Below are 21504 nucleotides of genomic sequence, written 5' to 3'. Positions count from 1 at the left end.
GACACAGCCCTCACATCACAGGCTTCTCCAGAGCCTGCCCCCAGTGCTCCTCAAGCCCTGCTGGAGAGGAGACCTCTGCCACTGATGCTCCACTTGGCCCATAAAACATTATGTTGGAGGAATTTTGGAAGCCTGCTGTTTATGGAACGTGCATAATCCAGCTCCTAACCCTCTGCTGCTGGCTTGGGGCCAGCACCCAAAGCCCAGAGCTGCAGGAGCTGCAGGAAGGGCAATCTCCCTGTTCTGCTGCCCTGAAGCAAGGGAATACATTCAAACTCACTCCTTTGTCTCAGTGCAGGCCCAAAACATTTTTGATCTATTTTTTAACAAGTCGAGGGGGAAAAAATAAAATAAAGGCTTCTTTCTTCATTCTTGTTTCTCATGTCATAGGTTCTAAAATTCCCTGCAACTGATGGGTTTGGAAATCTCTGGTTTGCAGTAGCAACTGAACCAGCCTTGAATCTGAGCAAAGTTCATCCATATTCAGAGTATTCAACAGCCCTCCAGCCCCTCACCAGACTTAATGAAGTGTGATGAAAGAAAAAGAATGAGCTTTGTCCTTACTGCCAAAGGAAAAGGCAGCTGGAAATATGCAGGGGCTTGATATGAATTGAACATGATTATGTATGTGATAACCACTGTTCTGAAGAAAATGGTGCTGTTATACCTAAGGAGCCCTCAGCAGGCCCTTGTAATTAGAGCCACTTAGCTGCTTTAATTGCCTCTGAAAGCCACCCAGAACAGATTGCTTTTATGCTCTTTCCATTTTAAAACCAGGCACAGAAATATGGAAGCACTAACCTGCATCCATTTGGGTAATGGGGATTCAGGGGAGGGAGCTGGACAGGTATTTCACAGGGAAGGGCTCAGTGCTGGACCCACAGGGCAGTGGGACTGTGGGAGGTGTGGGCACACACAGGAGGATGTTATGGTGATGTGTGGGCACACTGATGCTAGAAGATGGCTACCACAGCCCACAGGTGAGCTACAGAACTCTGGTCCCACCACCCACCCCCAGCAAAGAGCAGAAGGATGTGTCACAGCAAGGCTGACAGTGAGGCACAGCTCACCATGGTCCTTGATGAGGTTCTCACAGTGGTATGCAGTGCCCTGAATTTGTGTCTGCCCACTCACTCATCAAAAACAGCAATCCAACTCTAAATTAACAATCTTTTTTCTGTATTCTTCATTGAATCACAAAACTGAAAATATTATCTTTCTGTCCTTCAAATTAATTACATTAATGGTTCACAGTTTCTTGGGAGATAATTCCCAACTCAGTTCTGGCAATGGAGTGAGACTGGAATCTGGCCTAAGCTATTCTGCTAGGAAAGACCAATTGGAGCTGTTCTGGAGATGAGAAAATGTCCCCTCTCTTCCTTGGGGAAGGAGAGTATTCCAGAAGGAGCTTTCTTAAACATTATTGGTCTTCAGTCAGTTCAAAGAGTCCTTGGATCTCTCCTGGATTTTCCTTACAGAGAGCTGAGGAGAATATGTGAAGAGGTCAGGGCTCCAGCTTTCCCTCCTCAGCTTCTAGAAGTACAGTGCACAATTGAAATGATGCCCCAAAATCTTTGCTGTGGACAAGGATCCAGCCCCAGCTCCAAGCACACAGCCCAAGGTTTGTACATGGCTTTCAGAGACCAGAATTCTTTTGAGACATGAGTTTGAACCCATCATCCAGGATGGATCTCCGATTGCGCCGCAGCCTCCTTTGCCTCTCCAGATGGATGACTGCTCCCAGGAGCACACCAGCAGCCAGGAGCAGCAGCACTCCTACAACAGCCAGGGAGATGACTGTGGCCTCTATCTGCTCTTGGGTTACCTTAGATCCAAAAAGCATCACCTTCTGGGACTCATCCTCATCCTCAAGTGCCAACCCTGAGAGACAAACAGAAAGGTACTTGCAACAACAGCCAGCAATACCAGAACTGAAAGGTTGCAAGAAATGCAACAAAGGAGCATTAAGAAAAACGTGATGCAAAGTAGTGGAATCACCAACCCTGGAAATGTTCAAAAGATGTGTAGATATGGAGCTTAGAGACACGTTTCAGTGGTAGACATGACAGTGCTGAGTTCATGGCTGTGGTCAATGATTTTGGAGGTCTTTTCCAATCTTAATGATTCAAAGGAGCTATTCATCATCAGATCCTCATCCCTGAGCCCAGACAGAGATTTGAGATGGATGGTTCCTTCCCTAACCTGCTCCACCCCAGAACCTGACAGTGTCTCACAGGTGTCCAGGCCCAGTCAGCCACTGCAGTGCCCAGCCCAGAGATGAGAACACGTGTCCAGGCTGGGGCTGCTGCAAGTGCCCCAGTGCAGGCTCCCTGTGCCCATGGCTGCTGTCCTACACACCACAGAGTGCACTCACACAGCCATGCCCATGGTGAGTCACCTGAGCTTGCTTGGGCCTCCACACAGAGGCAGCAGCCACCTCCTGAGAAAAGGGGCTTTCTGCTCAGGCAACAACTGTTGGCCAAGGTTTCTGCCTGGTGAGCACACATAAGCTGATATCTGCATATGGTATGAAACCAAATTATTTAATATATGGCCACCATTGCTCTCACGTATTTCCTACTCCTCTTCTGCTTTGTCCATTTTGAGTGAAGAAAACGTTGGGGAGAAAATGACTGAAATAACAGTGGAGAAAGTCTGCTGAGTTGTAGGTAAGTGGCTGAATTTGCAGCTGGCCTGAACTGGCTCTCAAATCAGCTCAGCTGAATTTCCTCACAGCAGCTGAAAAATGGAGTTGTGAAGAAAGACGAAAAATCAGGAAAATAAACCACCAGTGAACATTATTCAGACTTCTACCACAGAAAATTTCAAGGGCATCCTATCTACCACTCCCCTTCTCCCTGTGCTGCTCAACCAAAAGCCTTCTCATATCTGTTCTTTACAATGCCTAAAAAGCTCCAGGCACATGCTTGGGCTCTTTTTTCAGGGGAACATCAGAGCAGAAGGCAGATGTGCTTGTTTGCATGCTGACTCCATCCCTTCAGCTTGTAGAGATGATTGTGAAACTTCCCTAAACCACAGGGTCACTGACAGTCCAAAGAGGGAAGACAACCCATCCCAGGCACCCTGCTCCAAATCTCTGCCAGTACCTAAGCTCAGACTCTGAATCCATACATAGCAGGCACAACAGGGTGTGAGGTCACCAATCTTTTCCACCTAACACAGGCAAACAAATCCAACCAGCCCAAATTCCTTATTTCTATCACCAGAGGACAGACTGGTGCCCTCCCTGTTATCTACTGAAGCAAGGCCTCACACCAAGGACCTGCCAGGCTGGCAGAGTAGAGGCAGTGGGTGCTGTGTGTTCCTCCCTCCCCTTACACTGACCCAAACCTCTGTGTTGCTCAGGGATCTGCCCTCTCCCCTTCCCACAGACAGGGTTTGGCAGTGCTGTACACACCATACCTGGGGTGGCAGTCAAGTCTTCCAGCTCTGACTCTGAAAGGAAACAAAAGGAGGGTGAGAAGGTGTTGGGCTGAGCAGGCAAAGCCCAGAACAAGGCACATCTGGCAAGGGTCAGATCCAGAGGCAGCAGGCTGTCCTTTGTCCTGTCCATATTTTCCCTCTCTACATGACATGAGAGTTTTTGTATCACCTGCTTCAGAGGCAGCCCCAGTTCCAGTGCACAATCCTTTCCATCCTTCAGAAGGAAAAGTGCTGAGGGAGAAACAGAGATGGCCCTGACACTGGGTAGGCACTGGTCACCCACAGCTGAAACACTGGGGCATTCACTGTTTTGGTAACACATCTAAAACCACATCACCATGTGGGCTCCAGTACTGAGGGTCACTCACCTCTGAGCACCTTCCAGTTCTCAGTAAGAGCAATTACTGGCTGAGAGCTGAACACAGCAATTCAGACACAAACTAAAAATCAAACTCAGAATAACAACACAGGTAATGTAAACTCCAGAAAACAATTTGCTCTAGGCATTACCATATTTAAAGGGAATATCATAATTTAATAACACTTAGGTAATTATCTGCTCCATTAACTGGCTTTTTAAAGTATGTGAGAGAGTTGAGACACACTCAGAATTCCACAGCAGTAGCAGAAGTGCTGCTGGATGTTTCACAGTGACAGCTCCCTACCTCCTCTGGGCAGGACAGTGAAGAGGATCTCCATGCCAGCATGGATATGGTCAGATACATGACAGTGAAGCAGCCACGTCCCAGGGTTCCCAACCAGCATCTCCACCATTTCAAAGGTCCCAGGGAACAGATCCACAACATCTGCTCTGTAGCTTTTGCCATTCTGTCAAAAAAGGGAGGCCATTAGCTGCAGTGCTCAATGCATCTTCTCAGGAAGAAAATTCTGCCAGTGTTGCTGGGGACTTCAGCTTTTTAATGCTCAAAAACCCCCAAAGCTTTCAAAAAGCAGCTTCGGTCCTGCAGCTTGGAAAGCAAACAGTCTGGTAATGCCTAACCCTAACAAGGATCAAACTGGACATCTCAGGACAACACAAGCTCAGGGAGTCAGACTGGGATGTGTAAAACCACATCCTTTTCCTAGCTGGGTGGAGCTTCTGCAGAGTCATAAAAAACATTCAAACACAGAGTCAAGTAGAAGTGCTGGTATCAGTGGTCAGTATCTGCTTTACCATCAGCAGATATTCTTACCTTGTATATGAAGGTCTCAGCATGAAAATGGACTGTGTGGACATCAACCTCGTGACCCATTCCCAGCAGGTACCAGTTCACCCTCTCTCCCTCATGCATGGTCAGCCCAGGCAAGGTGGCATAGAGCCTGCCATTGATTGCTGTGCAGGGAATACACAGAGGGGAAAAGGCTGTCAGCTGTCAGTGAAATTGTATGGGTGCTGCACAAATTAGAGGCTACAAAGCTCATACAGCACCCAGTGTATCAGCACTCAGTGTCCCCCAGCTCAGCTACTTATCCTCTCTGCTCACAGAAGTCACTTGCACTCAAGGCCATGCTGTAGCTCAGCTCAAATAAATCTCAAAAACTACCTTTGCTGAAAACCTGCAGTCAGCCAGCAGTGGTTGCTTCTAGAAGTCAAAATGCATAAAAATGGCATTTCCAGCCCAATGATGGAGAAACATGTATATACCTACATACACATAAATGTCTGAGCCATTTCCTTGATGAACATTGACGAGGGGTAAATCCTGCCAGTGGGTAGGATTTACCTACTTTCTCAAGTAGCACAGCTGGAAGGAATCCTGCTGTGACTGCACATACAGGAAAGGGATCAAAACAGTGAGTGAGCTGACTGCTATGGCACACACATGGAGACTTTTGTGCTCAGATAACAATAGAGGGAATAAGATGGAAAGAGGCAGGATCTGAGGGCAGAGCACCAGGTTTTTACTCCCAGGTCTGCCCTGGGCAATTTGTGTAGCCTAAAACAAGTATCCAAGTTCAGCATGGTGGTTCTGCTAGCTGTAATACAGGGTTAACAATTACACCTTCATGGACATTTATCTGGAGAATCTTTATCTCACCCATACAAATCAGCAGTAATGACAGTACACAAAATGCAACTCCTCAGTATTCTTATTTCCACAACTGTCAAGGGACCTGTTTTGCTGAGGCTATCTTAGATATAATATGGAGAGAAACTAACATAACCAACATGTTAATTTAAACAAATTTGTTCATCCTTCTATGGTAGAAATAACCTAAAACAGCTAAAACAACCGAGCCACATTTTGCAGCCACACAGCTCAGAAAATTAATTTGAAGCCTAACAGACTCTGATGGTCCCTGAGACAAACAGAATTAAATTTGTCTGACAAGTTAATTTCATGTTTGATTTTATTTCCTTTTCTGAGTCACTCAGACACATCAGAGATTAACCTCTCTGGCTTGGATGTTGCTATTCCTCCTTACAGGGACTGCCACAACGATCAGCCTTCACTGCAGATCAAAGATGAGGGCTGTAGGTGTGCTGCAATATTGAGAACAGACAGTTTAGTTCTGTCTGTGCCACTGATGATGGGAAAGGATGAGGACATTCACCCCAAGTCAGGCTCCCTGCTTAGAGACATTGCAGAATCAACACCAACATTACCGTGCATTTTGTTGCTTTCCACAAATTTCTCATCCAGCAGGTTGATCTTGTGATTTTCCTTACTGAAACGTTCCACATTCTCCTCCAAGTACCAGGACTGATTTTCATCAAAAACCAGGAAGAGCAGAGCAAACTCCCTCTTCACATCCTTCCTGCTCCCACTGGACCGCAGGGCCCCTCTCCGGCAGACCTTCAGGGGCCCGATCAGCCCACTGTACATGTCCTGAGCAGAAGGAAGGAGAGCTGAGGCAGGGACCTTCTCACCCTCTTTTATGCAGTTCTTTGCCTTTCAGCAATTGTTTTCTATTCCCCCATCACCCCACTGTACATGTCCTGAGCAGAAGGAAGGAGAGCTGAGGCAGGGACCTTCTCACCCTCTTTTATGCAGTTCTTTGCCTTTCAGCAATTGTTTTCTATTCTCCCATCACCCCACTTAAAACAAGCAGTGCTGCTGTACAACTATTCTTCTTGGAGAGCACCAGCCACTGAAGCACAGGAACAGGAACTGTACGTGCTCTTATAAATGCAAATCCAAAAGTCATAAATATGGATGGTATCAAAGTATTTTCCACTTGGTGACTGCAAAAACATCTGCAACTTGAGATAAAAAGGCCATTATTTCTGGGTTGAATGTGATGGTTTACTGCAGGATCTTCCAGGTTGTTGCCCTGTGAAATTAATGCTATGACACTTCTAGCAATGGTCAAATCTGCCTGCTTTATTCATGAGGTTTATTTTGGACAATTTCTGCCTTTTGTAGATTAGCCCTATGGCTCTCACCAGTACAAACCATGATCAACTGGGAGATGTTCTAAAAGCCTACAGATAACTGGAGGGAGGTTAGTAGCAAGGAGAGATGATGGAATTGTTTTATGAAGGTTTGTTAGGAAAAAATAAGGACAGACATCAGGAAAATTCAGAGGATTTCCTCTCCATGGAGAAGGCTGGACATGTTACCAGGTGATTCTTCCACCTCTTAGCTGGTCCAATCTCTAAATTGTACCCACCTCACATTGTTTTCTAAGTGGGGTAAAAAATTAGCCTAATTATGCTTTTCTGGTTATAACTTCTATTTTACCTTTACTGGGTCCACTGCAGAGTAGTAGATCCAAGGAACACAGGCTGAATCATTTGGCCCCGGCCCAGATCTCTCAGGAACTTCCCACCGGTATGTCACAATGTCACCTGAGGGACAGAGCAGCACCACACACCCCGTGACACACCCACTCACCAAGCAGCAGCAAAACCAAATGGAGAAAGAAAATCCTGTCTCCAAAGCCCAAATTCAATTCTGTACTTGCCAGATATTGCATCTGCCTTACCCAAACACAAAGCAGGGTGGAAGCTCCCCCTCAGAGCAAGACTGAGGGGGTGATAGGATGTAAACACTGTCTGGCACCAGCACAATGCAGGTTTATCTGCTGCTTTTGAGACTGGACCTGACCATGGAAATGACCATGGAAGCTCATTCAGATGGAGCTTAAGAAAATCTTTCTTCTCTTTGAAATGAATTTATGATGCTGATTCAAATTGGGGATTAAAATCAATCTTTTTTCAGGATCTGGCTGACAGCCTGACTGTAGCTTGGACAGTCTCGGCAAGCTGGAGGGGACCAAAAATTAAATACACAGGTATCTGGATCATGAGACAAAGTGGCCATTTCAGTCAGATCCCAACAAGCAATTGTGCATTTCTCCCACTTCATACTATTTTCATACTTTTGTGCTCATGCATCCTAAAGAAGTCTCCCCATCCCAGGACTGGCTGAGCTGTCACATGCCATCGCCCTCCCCTTCCCACAGAGAGACCCCACTCAGTGTGGGGGGATAAGGCTGCACACAGAAGAATGTCCTACACATGTCCCAGAGGGCTGCCATCCCCACACAAATGGTACCACTGAAACTGTGCTGGACCTGAAAAACCAGTTCCTGTCCAGTCCCAGCACTCTACTGTAACAAAACCAGGACATCTGAGGCTGCTGAAGGAAACCAGTGTGGCTCTGGGATAAAATCAGCTGTGTGAGTGAGCCCACACAGGAATGCAGCTAGAGACAGGGACCTACCAGGGTTTGCCACCTGGGGATGTTCAGCCTGCTGCTCCAGCACTCCGTGTGCATGGATGGAGTAGGGTCGTGAGGCGTTGTTCTTGAACACGACGTTGAGAATATCGCCCACCTCCGCCCACAGAAAAGGGCCTTGAGACAGGAAGAGTGAGCTCTGAGACCAGCAAAATCCATCAGCACGTCTCCTGGGATATTCCCAGCCCTCTCTCAACATCTTCTTCCCAGAAATGTTACCTTATAATATTTATCATGTTCCCCTTCCTCTTCACTACCTCCCAAAAAGAGAATTGGATGTCAGTCCCAATTCAAGTCTTAGGAAACCAGACTGATTTTCACAATAGGACAATGAAGGTGGTTTCACATCTTAACTGGGGCCAGCACAGCTAAAGCTTGATTTCTGAGTACTGCTATGGTAAATATCCCATGTTGATCACCCCTTGCTATCAGTTTCAAAAAATGTGGTAATATTCAACTGAGCCTGACAGTGTCACAAATCAGAGCTGCAGCCTATTTTGAGTGGCAGATGCTGCCCTGACACCACTTACAGCCTTGGGTTCATAACACAGAGTTCTGTCTCCACAGGCCTCCACTAGTCAGTGCAAAATGCTCCTCCACTTCCCAAGGCTGCCTGCTCTTGCCCCAGAAGCATTTTTCACAGCTACAGATTTCCCCCTCTGTTTCTCAGACCCCTGTCCAGAAGTCAGTGGTTGTCTCTGTCCCATAGTCAGAGACATGCAGCTGTGAAACATGCTTTGTCCAAGCCATGACAGAACACTGGTGCAAAGGCAAGTGGAAAAGCCCAGACTTTCCTACAAGCTGTGCACAGGACTCTTCTAACTGCTGTCTCCAAGGTGGCAGATATGAGTAGCAGACGGTCCCAATTTCTCTGCACTGACACAGCAGATGCCTAAATATCCAGTGAGCCTTCAGATTACAGCTGTGAGCCACTGCAGCTTTAGAGCCCCAGTCCCATTTCTGTGTGAGAGGAAGGTGAACCCTGTGCACACATCCTTACCCAGTATCCCTAGGTGCTCGTCACCACTTAGCCTGGCCTTGGGGGTTTGGAAAGTGCCATCTGTGTACTCCCTGTAAACTGCTTTCTTGTACCTGGAGCCGAGCAGTCCATTCTCGTTGCTCAGAAACACATCAGCATAGCTGGGAAATGCAAAACAAGCACTGAGATAAACCAAAACCTCGTGGGGAACAAACAACTAACTCGTGTCAGGGGGTTCACAAGCTGAAGGGACTTCCCAGAGCCAGCCTGGGCTGCAAAGGAGATCACAATGGCACGGAGGGCTGCGCTCCCACCAGCAGCACCACCAGCACGTGCACCAGGTCACAGGGTGGCCAAGACACCCAACAGGCTCCACCAGGGTCTGCTGGGCCTTCCCCAGAGGGTGGGCTCTACCTCTGTGCAGAGTGGTTGTGGCGCTCCCTCTCCCAGCTGCGGTCGGGGGCGTAGTCCCAGAGCAGCTCCTCGGCCGCGATGTAGAACGTCCTCACTCCCCTGTAGTGATGGGCAGAGCCCGTCCTGCCACACCTGGAAACGCTGTACCTCTGCCTCATCCCAGACTGGTAGTGATTGCTCGTCTGGCAGTAGATCTCAAAAGTCCCTGGGGGAGGCAGGACGAACAAGGAAATCAGTTGCTTTTGAAGATTCCAGGAGACCGGTGTCAGTATGTGCTTGGTGTATCTCTGTGGTGCTTAGGGAGCTTGGTTGCCACACGCCAAGGTTAAAAGGAGTCATTGGAGAAATCAAGCAGGAATAGCACCACAAAGTCCTACAAATACATCATCTCAGGAAGCTTTCTTACACAATAAGCACCCGTAGCACAGCTCACCCCGTAAGAGTTCATACCACGCTAGAGAATCTGCCACAGGAGCAAATAGCACAATGGGAGACTCTTCCATCTGCCCAGGCAGCTGTGCAGGCACTCACCACTGTGATCAGGCTGCATGAAAGCAGTGGCAAACGTGTGTGGGAACAGATTGGCTGAATCCCTCCGCATGCCGTTGATCTGCATGGTGTTTCCCTGGAACACAGCTCCATGGACGTCTGCCTCGCTGCCCAAGCCCAGGAGGTGCCAGGACACTCTGTCTCCTTCACACACGTCCAGCCCAGGCAAGTTACCAAACATAAGTCCATTGATGGCTGGAAAGGAGAAAGCAATTTACTCTCTGCAAGCAGGTGTCAGCCAGGAGATTTTGAGCATACACCTTGTAGGACAGGCCTGCCAGTCAGAAGAAGGGTAACTTGTTTGTAATTCACCCCTGGATACACTGAGAGCACACTTCTCCAGACAGCTGTGCTGCTTGTCCATGTCTCTCCTGGTGCCTCCAGCCTGGCTTGATTCCAGGCCAACACCACACAGCCCTTCCAGCCCCCAGATCAGCCTTTAGGTGAACATCAGCCCGTGCTTTGCAGGTTCATCCCTGCTGTCAGAGAGCAGCATCCAACCATACCATGCATCCTGTTGGATTCCTCAAAGTCACCATCCTTTTCCACAGATGTCTCTTCCATCCTCAAATAGTACTTTATGTTGGCATTTAAATACCAGCTGAGGTTCTCATCAAACACGTTGAAGAGAAGATAAAATTCTTTGTCGATCCCTTTCTACAATTACAATGATGGTTGTTAACTTTTAAAATGCAACAATTAAGTATCCTTAGAATTAAATCTCTTTAACTTGGGTCTTGTATTCCCCTTTATTTTAAAACTTGGTTTATTGATGGACAGGACTCTGTCCCTTACTCATGTTGAACATTCATCTTTTATTTCACAAAAGGCACGACTTGTGCATTTTCCATTATATTTCACATGAATAAAATGAACAAAACTCAGCCAAGGCCATGAAGTCAGTGCCCCCTTCTTCCCCTACACCTAAGATGTCCGTCCAAACCAGACCCAAGACCAGAGCCCAGACACAATGCAGGCTGATGACCACACCACACCCCTCCTGCCTCCTATCACAGGCCTGGATTGGGGATTTTTTAATCACCCAAAATCCTTCAGAGTGTTAATTCTCCTAAGAAATGCACTCCAAATCATGGTGTTTCCCCACTAAAAGAACATTGCCATGGTGTCCAGACTCTCCTGCTGGTGTCACTGTCCCCATCAGCACACAGGCAGCCAGCCTGCTGAGGAGGTGAGCCATTCCCAGGCTGCAGCACATGGGTACAGCAGAGTGGCCATGCACCTTCCACAATTCATTAAACGTTTGCCTGAGATTGTGGAGCCAGAATTGCCACCCCAGGTGATTTCTCTGTCTTACATTCACAAAGGTCTGTCTCTTTTGCTTACATGCTTTCAATACCTGCCTGTGTTTATCATTATCACAGCTCCTTCACCTCAAGGGCTGTTTGTATTCCCAGTTCTCTTTGCTCAGCAGATCCACATTTCCACCCTGGGTGCACATTGATTTCTTCTGCACTCCTGATTTAGTCACATGGTGCCCCCACTGACTGTGAGCTCCCCCAGGAAGGTTCTGAGGACAGCAGTCCCCAGATCTGTCACCACTCCTGAGCCACACTGCAGGACAGCAGTTGGGGTTTGATTTGCCATCTGCTGTCTTTTACAACAAGGCTCTGCTCCTCTGTCTGGTACCTCCCCAGGGATATCAATTTACTGTCTTCCCTAGATTTACTGCCAGGAGTAGACTACTTCTGAGTGAAATTCCAAGAGGAAGTTCTGGCTGCCTTCAGGTTTCACCTCTCCATCAAAAGCAGAAGACTGACATGGATTTTCACATGCTTTTTTGTAGCCAGCTCTGCTTGAAAATTAACTTCTCTGGCAGAATAAATGAGGCTCACCCAAACCTCAAAGCATTGTATCACCCAAGCAGAACACCTGTAAGCAAAAATGTCTTTTCAGTGTTTCTGGGACTGCAAGGACTATTCCACGTGCCTCTCTGAAAGCAGTCTGCTACACAAGCCTCAGGACAAGAGATAAAGTAACTGTTCCAAGACATAGCTGTTCAGCCAAGTTGATCTGTGAATTAAAAGCAGAGCTCAGGAACTGTTTTGAGGGCAGCTCTTGAGAGCCCAGAACACTGCTGGCCTTTCCCAGAACACTACTTGCCTGGAAAAAGCTGATACCAGCTGTACCAGCATCGACTTGGCCAACAGCAAGGCTTTGATTTGACTCTCCTGGACTCACACTACTGCACATTTGTTTTTAATATGCTCCCTAATGTTTTGCTGATGCTTCCTTTCTCTACATGAAAGCAAAAACCTGGTAGGAATAGGGCAGGAAAGCCCCTTTACCTGCTTGTTGTTGTCATCCAGAGTGCCTGCCTTGCAGATGAGCAGAGGCCCCACTAAGCCTGAGCTGGAGTCTTTGACAGGGTTTGCAGCTGAGCTGTACATCCAGGTGAGGCAGGGAGGGTCACTGGATGTGGGCCCCACGTGCCTTGGCACAGTCCAGTGGTAGGTGAAGTTGTGCAGTGGTGCCACAGAAACCCCACTCTGGGACAGGCCTTTAAAACAGGGATTACAGGATTATTCCCAAGTCCCTGCACAAACTCTGTCACACCTTCTCACCAGGTACTTTCAGAGCAGACTCTACTTCATTCGTGCCAGCCAAACACCCAGCACCTCTGAAGGGTGATGGAGGGGTACTCAAGAAAAGGGATCCACCAACCATCATGGTACCACATCCCTTCTGATGCCTTCCCATAGGACACTCCATGTGGATGGATGCTGAAGGGCCACGAGGCTTTGTTAAAAAACGTCACCAGGATGGTGTCTCCAACTTCAGCTTTGATCACTGGACCTAGAATAGAGCAGCGAGAGCACATCAGCAACAGAGCACTTCCCCAGGCCATCAGGCAAACCAAAGCAGACAGGGCACCTTCCTCCAAGCTGCAGGGCCAAAAATGCGAGGTAACAGATGGTCTGGCTTTGCTGCTGCTGAAGGGAGCTCAATGGGAGCAGGGGCTGGCAAGGATTGTCTGAAAGCAGTTTGGGTGCACAGGAGAACTCGGACAGGCATCACACCTTCACACAGGGAAGTAACAGAACAGGCAGATGTGCTGGAATGCCCTCAGGATCAGTCCATGCCTCTCCTCCACCTATGTAAAGCCTCCTCAGCCATCCAAAACATGTGCCTCAGAGGTGTGAGAGGCTCCAAGCCCAGCAGAGTCTGTAAGCTCACAACCCAGCCAGCCAGAGAGGAGCTATGAGCCTTCACCATGCCTGTTCCCAAGCACCCATCCAGGAGAGAAAGCTCTCTGTGAGAACATGGCTTTGCAGCATGCCTTGAAGGGGCTCAGTCAAAAACACATAACCAGGAGCTACTGCTGTGATCTGTTTAGCTCTAGTCCCACATACTGTACTGTATCCCTCACTCCCACCTCTAGAACACCTTCAGAATGACCCCTGAAGGGATTCTGTACATTCTACCACCCTGCACCTTGGCTTGTTCAGATGTGACTGTTGTGAAGCAGCTCTTGTGCCCCTCCCTGCCCCCCAAAATGAGCAGGCAGATTCAGCCACCTGGCACTCCCAGCATCAGCACCCTTCTCATAGACACTGACAGAGGATTTGTGTTTCTGGATGATTCTCACCAAGTATTCCAAGGTGTTTCTCTTCTTCTGATTGCTGCTTTTCCTCACGAAAGCTCTCATCAGTGTATTCCACATACTTTGCCTTCCAATAGACGCCGCCAATGCGGTACGGGCTACGCTTGAAATACTGCTCAGCAGGACTAAATGCAAAAAGCAAATGTCAGGTCATGTCACAGAAAAATGAGCCCTGTTGCCCTGCTCCCACAGGCAAGGCCATCAGTATCTCCAAATCAAGCAGTATTTCAGACAAGGACAGCAGCCCTAGTTTGGAACAAGCACAGCTTTGACTCTACAAAGCTTTTTTGCCCTTACAGACTCATCACCTGTGTGTGTGCTCAGGGAGCAACTGTAGCACAAAGCTCCATCCCAGGTGAGATCAACATCCCTACACAAGATGTGTGAAGGAATGAACAAAACTGCAGTGCAGTCAGTGGGAAGGCAGTGCTAGAACTCCAACCTCTTCAGAAGCTGGGGACAGCCCCATTCCCAACGAAAATAAACAGCTGTAAAGGTATTTATTTCCTACCACCCTCACCAAATATAAGTAACGAGCCTTGCAGGAGAGGCAGTGCAGTTACAAGGCCAGCTCACAGGTCTAAGGTCTGCAAGGTTTGCTGCATGACATTGGGTAAATAATTAACCACTCTACATTTCCTCTTCTCCATCTGAATAAGGAACAGATTACTAGGGAAGGGACGTCATCTCTGTGGAAGGAGAAGAATCTCTTTCAGTTAGCCAAAGACTGAACAGGAAGTCTCTCAACTGCTATCCCTGACCTTGGGATGAAGGGCTGCCACCCAAGTGCTGGCATCTGATTTCCTAGAAATTGCATCTTGCAGCAACGCCAGCCTGAGGCCCATCTGCAGGCCAGCAATGCCACCCTGTGTCTGCTGCACCAGGGGTGTTTTGAATCATTTCTCAAATAGATCAATCTGTTCCTAGGTTAAGCACAGCAAGCAGAAATGAAGCCCAGAGACAAATGTGGCAGCTCATGTTGTACATCTGCTGGGACTTCTGCTGCTTGTGAGTACAGCTGTGCCACACAGCCCTCTCATGGGAAGGCCCCAAGGTACCTGTACTGCTCACAGTGCAGTCCAGGTACAGCAGTCTTCTTTTCTAGATGGGCTGATGACCTTCCCAGGAAATGCACCCCATGTGAGCAGCAGGCATGAATTTTGAAAAGAAAGAAATTCCACATTTTCCTGAGCAGCGTTCCTGATGCAGGCCAGACTCCCCAAACCCTGCCCAAGCCCAGCAGGCTCTCACTCACCTGTCAGGGTCAGTGAGCTGCTTCCCAGTGAGCTGGTCGAGGGCTGAGGGGCCGTAGTCCCACTGCACCTCCTTGGCAGCTATGAAGTATCTCCGAACTCTCCCTCCCAGGCTGGCGGCTGCAGCTTGCCGAGAGCAGGGCCGGACCTCATAGATTGCCCCCATCCCAGCTGCCCAAAACATGAAGGGGGACACTCACTTAGCCCCTCCAGCCAGCCTGATGGACAGTCCCACCTCCCCTCTGCTGTCCCAAAAGGCACAGGGATGGGAGAAGGCGAGCAACTCCACAGCAAGGAGTTCTGTGAGCAGAACTTCCAACCTTAGACATTGGATGCTATGGAAGTATGGACCTAGAGTGACTAGAGTCTTCTGCTGCCCTCAGATCTATCATGCAAGTGCCTCTTACAGAGACCAGAGCTCTTATGATACTGCCTCATTTCAGCTTTCAGCTGTACCCAACATCAAACATCACACCATGGTACAAGTCACCCCCACCAAAGCTGCCCTGCACACTAGTAACCAACCCACTCCAATTTTACAAGACAGAATCACAGAATCACACAGAATAATGAGGTTGGACGAGACCTCTAAGATCACTGAGTCCAAGGCATCACCCACACATTTGTGGGTGATAGGGAAAAATGTCATAAGGACATTTTTCCACGCCCAAGACACTGTTCCCTACCACACTGTACATCACGTACATCAAAACCAGAGGACACAGAGTCCACGACATATTCCACCCCCTGCCTTACCTTGTATGTGATCATTGACCTGGCAGCTCAGCAGCCATCTCCCAGGGTTCCTGGGAATCATATCTGCTGTAACAAAAGTGGCTGGGAAGAGGCTGGCCACATCTGTCCTGTGGCCTCGGATTTTGAGTGTCTCTCCATGGAAGTAGGCTGTGTGAACATCAATCTCATTGCCCATCCCAAAGAGGTACCATGAAACAGAATCCCCAGAACACATCTTCAGCTCAGGGAGGTTGCCAAACACATAACCATTAATAGCTGCAAAAAGAAGCAAGTCAAAATTAGAGATCAGAAAAGGACCCTTCAGAGCTCCTGCCAGTGGGTGACAGCACAGACACAACAGGAGGATGGACCTAAGCAGAACTCCTCCTCCTCTTCTGCTTTGGAGAGCCCAGCTCCACAGCTCATTCCTAAAACAAAAGGTACAAAAGCTCACTCAAGCCAAAGATAAAACCAAAATAATACTTCAGTTTTCTGGAGTTGTTGCCCTGTCCCTGAGATATTATTTGCTAAGCACATGACCTCAGAGCAGATCCTGAGCAGATCCTGGAGCTCTGACACTCCTGAGTGTCTTGGCAGACACAGTGGCCTCACAGAGGTGACACTGACCGTGCATTTTGTTGCTCTCCTGAAATTCCTCATCTTCTTTGTCCACAGAGCCAGGATCTGTGCAGAATGATGCAATGTTCTCATCCAGGTACCAGCTTAGGTTCTCATCCACCACACTAAACATCAGAAAAAAGTCAACATCCACATCTGAGCGTCTTTGAGAGCTGCCAGTCAGCGTTCCTGAGGTGAAAGGAGAGAGGAATGAATGCAGAAAATCACTCATGCAGAAAATCACACATCAGGCAAGAGATGAGAACCACAGCAGCAGAGAGAGTCTTGTCACATCAGTTGGAGACAGATGCTTTCCCACCATCCTCACAGCTCACCCTTTTCCAATATATCCCTGCCAATACAGCTCTCTCTCCCAAGCAACTCTGCCACTGGACACTCCAACTACAACACCTGCAGTCTTCTCACTCCTACTGGAACCAACCAGTCACCGTGATTTTCAAACACAAACTAGATCTTGGACAAGAGCCTTGCTTTTAACGTGGATTCAAGCAGCTCTCTTGGATCAAGAGGCCTGCAAGCTCGCCTGCCCAATCACTATGGGATAAGGAGAATGCAATGGCCAGAACCCAGCCAGAGCCCAGGTGCTGTCCTCTCTAACCAAGCTGCATTTCCCCCTGAAGCTGGGAGCTGCACAGAGTATCTTCACATCCTATCCTTATTCATGTCACCACAGACCTTTACACTATGGAACTGCAGGCCTCAGCTGCTTTCTCCTGGTGTTTTTACCTGTTTTACATGTAAGTAAAGGCCCAATTAATCCAGATGCAATGTCCCTTGGTGCATCAATATGAGAGTGGTAGATCCAGGTCAAGCAGTTTGGGTCATCATCAGTTGGACTGTGATCTTCAGGGACAGTCCAAGTGTAGGTGTAATTCCTTCCTGGGAAAACAGCATCATCCTTCTTCTGATCCTGGGGGGACATATCAGGATACAGGGATCCTAGAACAATTGAGCAATCACAACATCCATTCAAGAAGAGCCAAGATGCCCAAACATGTCACCTTATACTGAGCTGAGAGTCACCATCCCAAGGCTGGAAGTGTTTAATCATGCCTTCCTCAAAGAGGCACTGAGGCACAGAGCTACTGTAAGGCAACTTGCCCAGTAAACAGGTCAGCAGAGAGTCAGCAGGATTATTTCCATTCTGCCTAGTGCTGCTTTGCCTTCAATTTTGCACTCTGCCCCCACAGTCAGTCTCTCTACAATCTCTAGAGCTGATCAGTGTTTTGGAGGTTCTAAAATCAGGAAACCTGGGCCCAGGTCAGGACTCCAGCCCCATGACCCAACTAACCCAACACTTGGTGTCTTCACCAAGCACCCAAATGCAGTTGTCTTCCAGCTGGGGCTTTCTGAGCAGTTCTCCTCCATGCATACTCCTAAGTTCCCATTGAGAAAAATCTGTCTCCATGATGGCAGTAGCTCATTTACCTTCAGAGTCCTTTTTGTAGAAAACACCATGAGGATGGACTGTATATGGTCGAGTAGCAAAATTTTTTAGGTGTACTTGAATGGTATCCCCCACTTCTGCTCGGATGACAGGTCCCAGGAACCCCAGCCAGACAGGCTTGGGGATCTCAGTGGTGTACGTGGAGTCAGTGTACTGCTTGTAGACAGCTTTCTTGTAGGTGCTTCCCACCCTGTCCTTCCCAGACTGCAGGAATGCTGAGGCCTGGCTGTTGAATTCAAAGGGAAAGGCACCATGAGTCACCATCATACACAACAGCTGGTCAATACCGCAGCACAGTGAAGGTGACACTCCACTCTCTGGGGTACAGCCAAAAGCTTTGGCATTAGAGGACCCTGGGATGCTCTAAGCAACCCATGCATGGCCACAACCTCAACCCCAGCTCTTCACCAACAGACACAAAGTGCTCCCTGAACTGTGCCCTGCAAACAAGGCATGGGAAGGACAGTGCTTCCCAGACAATCCCATGTGGGTGTCACAGGGAGAGCCCTTCTCACACCTCCTTCAGCCTTCACTGGGCTCTTCAAAATTCATTTTGATTCCTCTGTGGTATTTCCAGCTAAATTACAAGGCAGGTAGAGTAGAGTCCTGAGCTCTCCGGCCAAAATTTGAAGTCTGAAAGATGATTTTCTACTTAACATTTTCCAAATTCCTTCCAGAGTGGCAGACGAGTCAGGCAGGTACATACCCAGCACGTAACCAGCTTCCAGACTTAAAACCTCCTACAGGCACTAAAGTTTAACTCACAAGCATATTTGCTCATTATGGGTAATTCTTAATAGATAAGAGATGAATCACAGTCCAGGTATTACTGGAACCAGCCTAAATGAGAGACAAGGTCACTCCCCTCACTTCCCCCTTGGGATTGATCACCCATAGCACGAGCAGCCCTGGAAGGGAGCTAAACCCTAATGCAAATCTCAGAGAATGAACAGCGGAGATCCAAATACTAAACATTGGCTTCATAGTTCAAAAACAGGCTTGGCTCTGGCTATACAATCCAGAGTTCAGCCCTTTGCCAAGCCATCCCTGCAGCCATTATCAGCAAAGAGTTTAAGATGTTTTACAGATGTGCCTCTTTCTCCACACAGTCCATTTCTTCCGAACAAAAAAAAAACCTCCTTGAAATAATTTGCTACCTCTATCAATCATCTCAACATCTCATCCCTTTCTAATTGCCAGTTTTATTTCTGCAATCATTGTACAAAGAGGTCCCATTAACTAATTGTTTGCAGTGACAAGAGTTTTTAAATTGCTTTTAAGTTCAATGGGCCTGAATTTCATTTCCTTCTCCTCATTTATTGTGAGAAGAACCAAACAAAATCCACTGCATTCATTACCACTTTAGGAGTCAGCAGTAACATCTTTATTAACCCTGAATTTTGGGGTGTTTCCTGGGAACTTATTTACATCTACACAGCATCTCCAGAGAACAGAGACTTTTCCATGCTACACTGACAGACCTTGATGTTTCTGTGCACCCTTCCTGTTCCTGTTGTGCTGTTTCTGAAGGAGGTGTCTGAACCTGAGTGTTAGTTATTTTGGAGGGATAAAGGAATGAGAGAAGGTCAAAAAATACCAGCTATTTGCCACAGAAAATGGGAGCAAGGAAAAAAAGTACAAATGCCTTTAAAATACTATGGAAACCTTTAAGAAAAACAAACCACACACACAAAAAAACACCAACCAAATAAAAAGTCTTGATGTTTTGAAAGCTAAACCCAAAACACTGTGCAGTAACTTGAACCAGTTATTGCAGTTTCCAGATTTACTTTCGCAAGAGAAACAAAAATGTTTTTCAAACAGCCCCTAAAATCCCATGCAGGAAGTCCCATTAAGTCTAAGGCTCGAAATTCCACTGAAACAAAAAAACAAGCTGCCTCTGTGAAGTCATTTATATAAAGATGAAAAGTCACCATGCTTCAGGATAAACAAGCTGATCACCAGCTGGAACTAAGCAAAATGAAACTTGAGGGTAGAGCATTGCAAAATCCGGGCGATTTGAGAACAATCTGTTCTGCATCTGCTCCATTTTCTGTTCCGTGTTTGTTTTCCATACCCTTCTCTCCAGCATATGGGCTCTGGACTCTCCAGAATAACCATCCCTTTTCCCACTGACACAGGTTTTACCACTGGAGCATAAAACAAGTTAAACATTAAGCTCATAAAGATCAGAATCTACGGGAGTGTGTCTCTTGCTTGCTCAGATGCCCCACAACACTTGCATTAAATTACACATCAAAAGACAGCTCAAAGCCAGCCCCAGACTAAATTCTACTCAAAGGGAACATACCTGTTACGTGCAACACTCTGGTTAGCAAGCACATTCCTCCCTGTTGGAGCATAGTTCCAGTGCACCTCGTGGATCCCCAGGTAATAAACTCGGATCACACCCCCAGCAGATGTGGGTGACAGCATGGGGATGCAGAGCAGCAGCCACCAGACTGAGCCCATCTCAGCCTGAAGGGAAGGTGGTTTTGGAAGCTACACCTATTTGGGAAAGACAAAAAGAATGAAACAGGATATGACCATTTGGTTTGAAGGTGCTGGACATTTTGAGAGGGCATGAAGAAATCAAGTGTAAATATTATTGGGATCATTACTCAAATATTGAAAAAGGAAATCACTCTGTAACAAAATTGACACACAAGGTGGATGGAGATCATGCCTTGGTAATGAGTCGCCAATACCAAATGTGCTGCTCTCATCATAGTTTAATAAACCCTTTTTTCACTGCTGCTCATATTCCAAATCATCTTCCAGGTCCACATACAAATCTCAACAAAATAGTCCTGGCATATGTACATTTTAAACTGTCACCAAGATCTCTCTATTTTAAGTCACTTAAGGAAGTACAGTTTAGTCACTATGAAGTAATTTTAAATTTTAACTTCTTTAAAGATGGCTCTTAGGGAGCAGCTGTCTGTAATCCAGGAGTATATCTCAAATAGACTACACAAAGTTTTTCCTTTCTGTTCCATTATTTTCCCCATCATTTTGATCAGTAAGTAGCTTACTCATAAAACTTCCAATTCACACCAAGCTTGTTGGCACTAAGCATCAGAAGTACTCTAAAGAGAGTTGGGAAAACTGTCTGAAATCATCAAAATACAGTTGAATAAAGGCTCAAAGAACCTTGTGAATAAAGGCTGAAAAACCGCCTGTATGAAGGAGAACCTGATGCAATATGGGCAGTAGAATTACACCAAAAGATAAGGAAGGATTAAACTGCATTTAAAAATCACATGAAAATGACTACAAAAGTTCTCACACAATGATATCCTTAACAAAACTGGATGTAGCCAGCAAACAAACCCCACCTAAACGAGCTGTTGAGATACAGCTCCTGAGACATGCAACAGCAACTCAGAATTGCAGAGAGAAACAGAAAGCAACAGAATGAGAAACATGACCTAGCAAGAGAACTCAGAAGAATCAGTTTTCCTTTTCATACAGAAAGGGACGGTGACACAGCACCATGGCAAAGGTTTTTCATAAAGAGACTATCATTACTTATTCTTACTGTCTTTGTAACAGCAACGTGAACATATAAGGTTTGTCTGAAGCAAAGCTGGATGTTCTGTAAGCTTTCAGTGAGCACAGCATCACACAGAGCTGCTTTGAAACATCTGATACCCAACAGACATGATTCAACCCCAGCACATGGCAATGGACTAAGCACCTTCAAAGCTTCACTTCTTGATTTTCAAACATGCTGT

General features: G+C 47.1%; 1 protein-coding gene across 1 annotated transcript; it reads right to left on the bottom strand.

Annotated features, from left to right (window-relative positions):
• Nucleotides 1-1158: 1158 nt before the first annotated feature.
• On the bottom strand, nucleotides 1159-20239 carry HEPH (hephaestin). Its single transcript, XM_066559224.1, has 20 exons — nucleotides 20079-20239; nucleotides 17749-17993; nucleotides 17047-17259; nucleotides 16309-16488; nucleotides 15703-15957; nucleotides 14949-15117; nucleotides 13679-13818; nucleotides 12754-12885; nucleotides 12378-12589; nucleotides 10578-10728; nucleotides 10054-10266; nucleotides 9523-9727; nucleotides 9130-9269; nucleotides 8115-8246; nucleotides 7131-7237; nucleotides 6053-6275; nucleotides 4638-4777; nucleotides 4110-4272; nucleotides 3424-3456; nucleotides 1159-1881 (listed from the first exon to the last, which is right to left on the bottom strand). The coding sequence occupies exons 1-20, from the start codon at nucleotides 20237-20239 to the stop codon at nucleotides 1637-1639; spliced, it is 3459 nt and encodes a 1152-aa protein (XP_066415321.1). The 3' UTR covers nucleotides 1159-1636.
• Between the last annotated feature and the right edge of the window lie 1265 nt (nucleotides 20240-21504).

Source organism: Molothrus aeneus, chromosome 14 (genome assembly GCF_037042795.1).
Source record: "Molothrus aeneus isolate 106 chromosome 14, BPBGC_Maene_1.0, whole genome shotgun sequence".
NCBI lineage: Eukaryota > Metazoa > Chordata > Aves > Passeriformes > Icteridae > Molothrus > Molothrus aeneus.
Note: the sequence above shows the minus strand (reverse complement) of the source record. Positions and strands in the feature narration are given on the sequence as shown.

What these genes read in the sequence shown, in the direction of transcription:
- HEPH (XM_066559224.1), bottom strand. Translation starts at nt 20,239, where the DNA reads ATGGGCTCAGTCTGGTGGCTGCTGCTCTGCATCCCCATGCTGTCACCC. An exon ending in CTACAAAAAGGACTCTGAAG is followed by an intron (nt 17,260 to 17,748) that starts GTAAATGAGCTA and finishes CAATTGTTCTAG; the next exon opens with GATCCCTGTATCCTGATATG. An exon ending in CAGCTCACTGACCCTGACAG is followed by an intron (nt 13,819 to 14,948) that starts GTGAGTGAGAGC and finishes TTTTGCATTTAG; the next exon opens with TCCTGCTGAGCAGTATTTCA.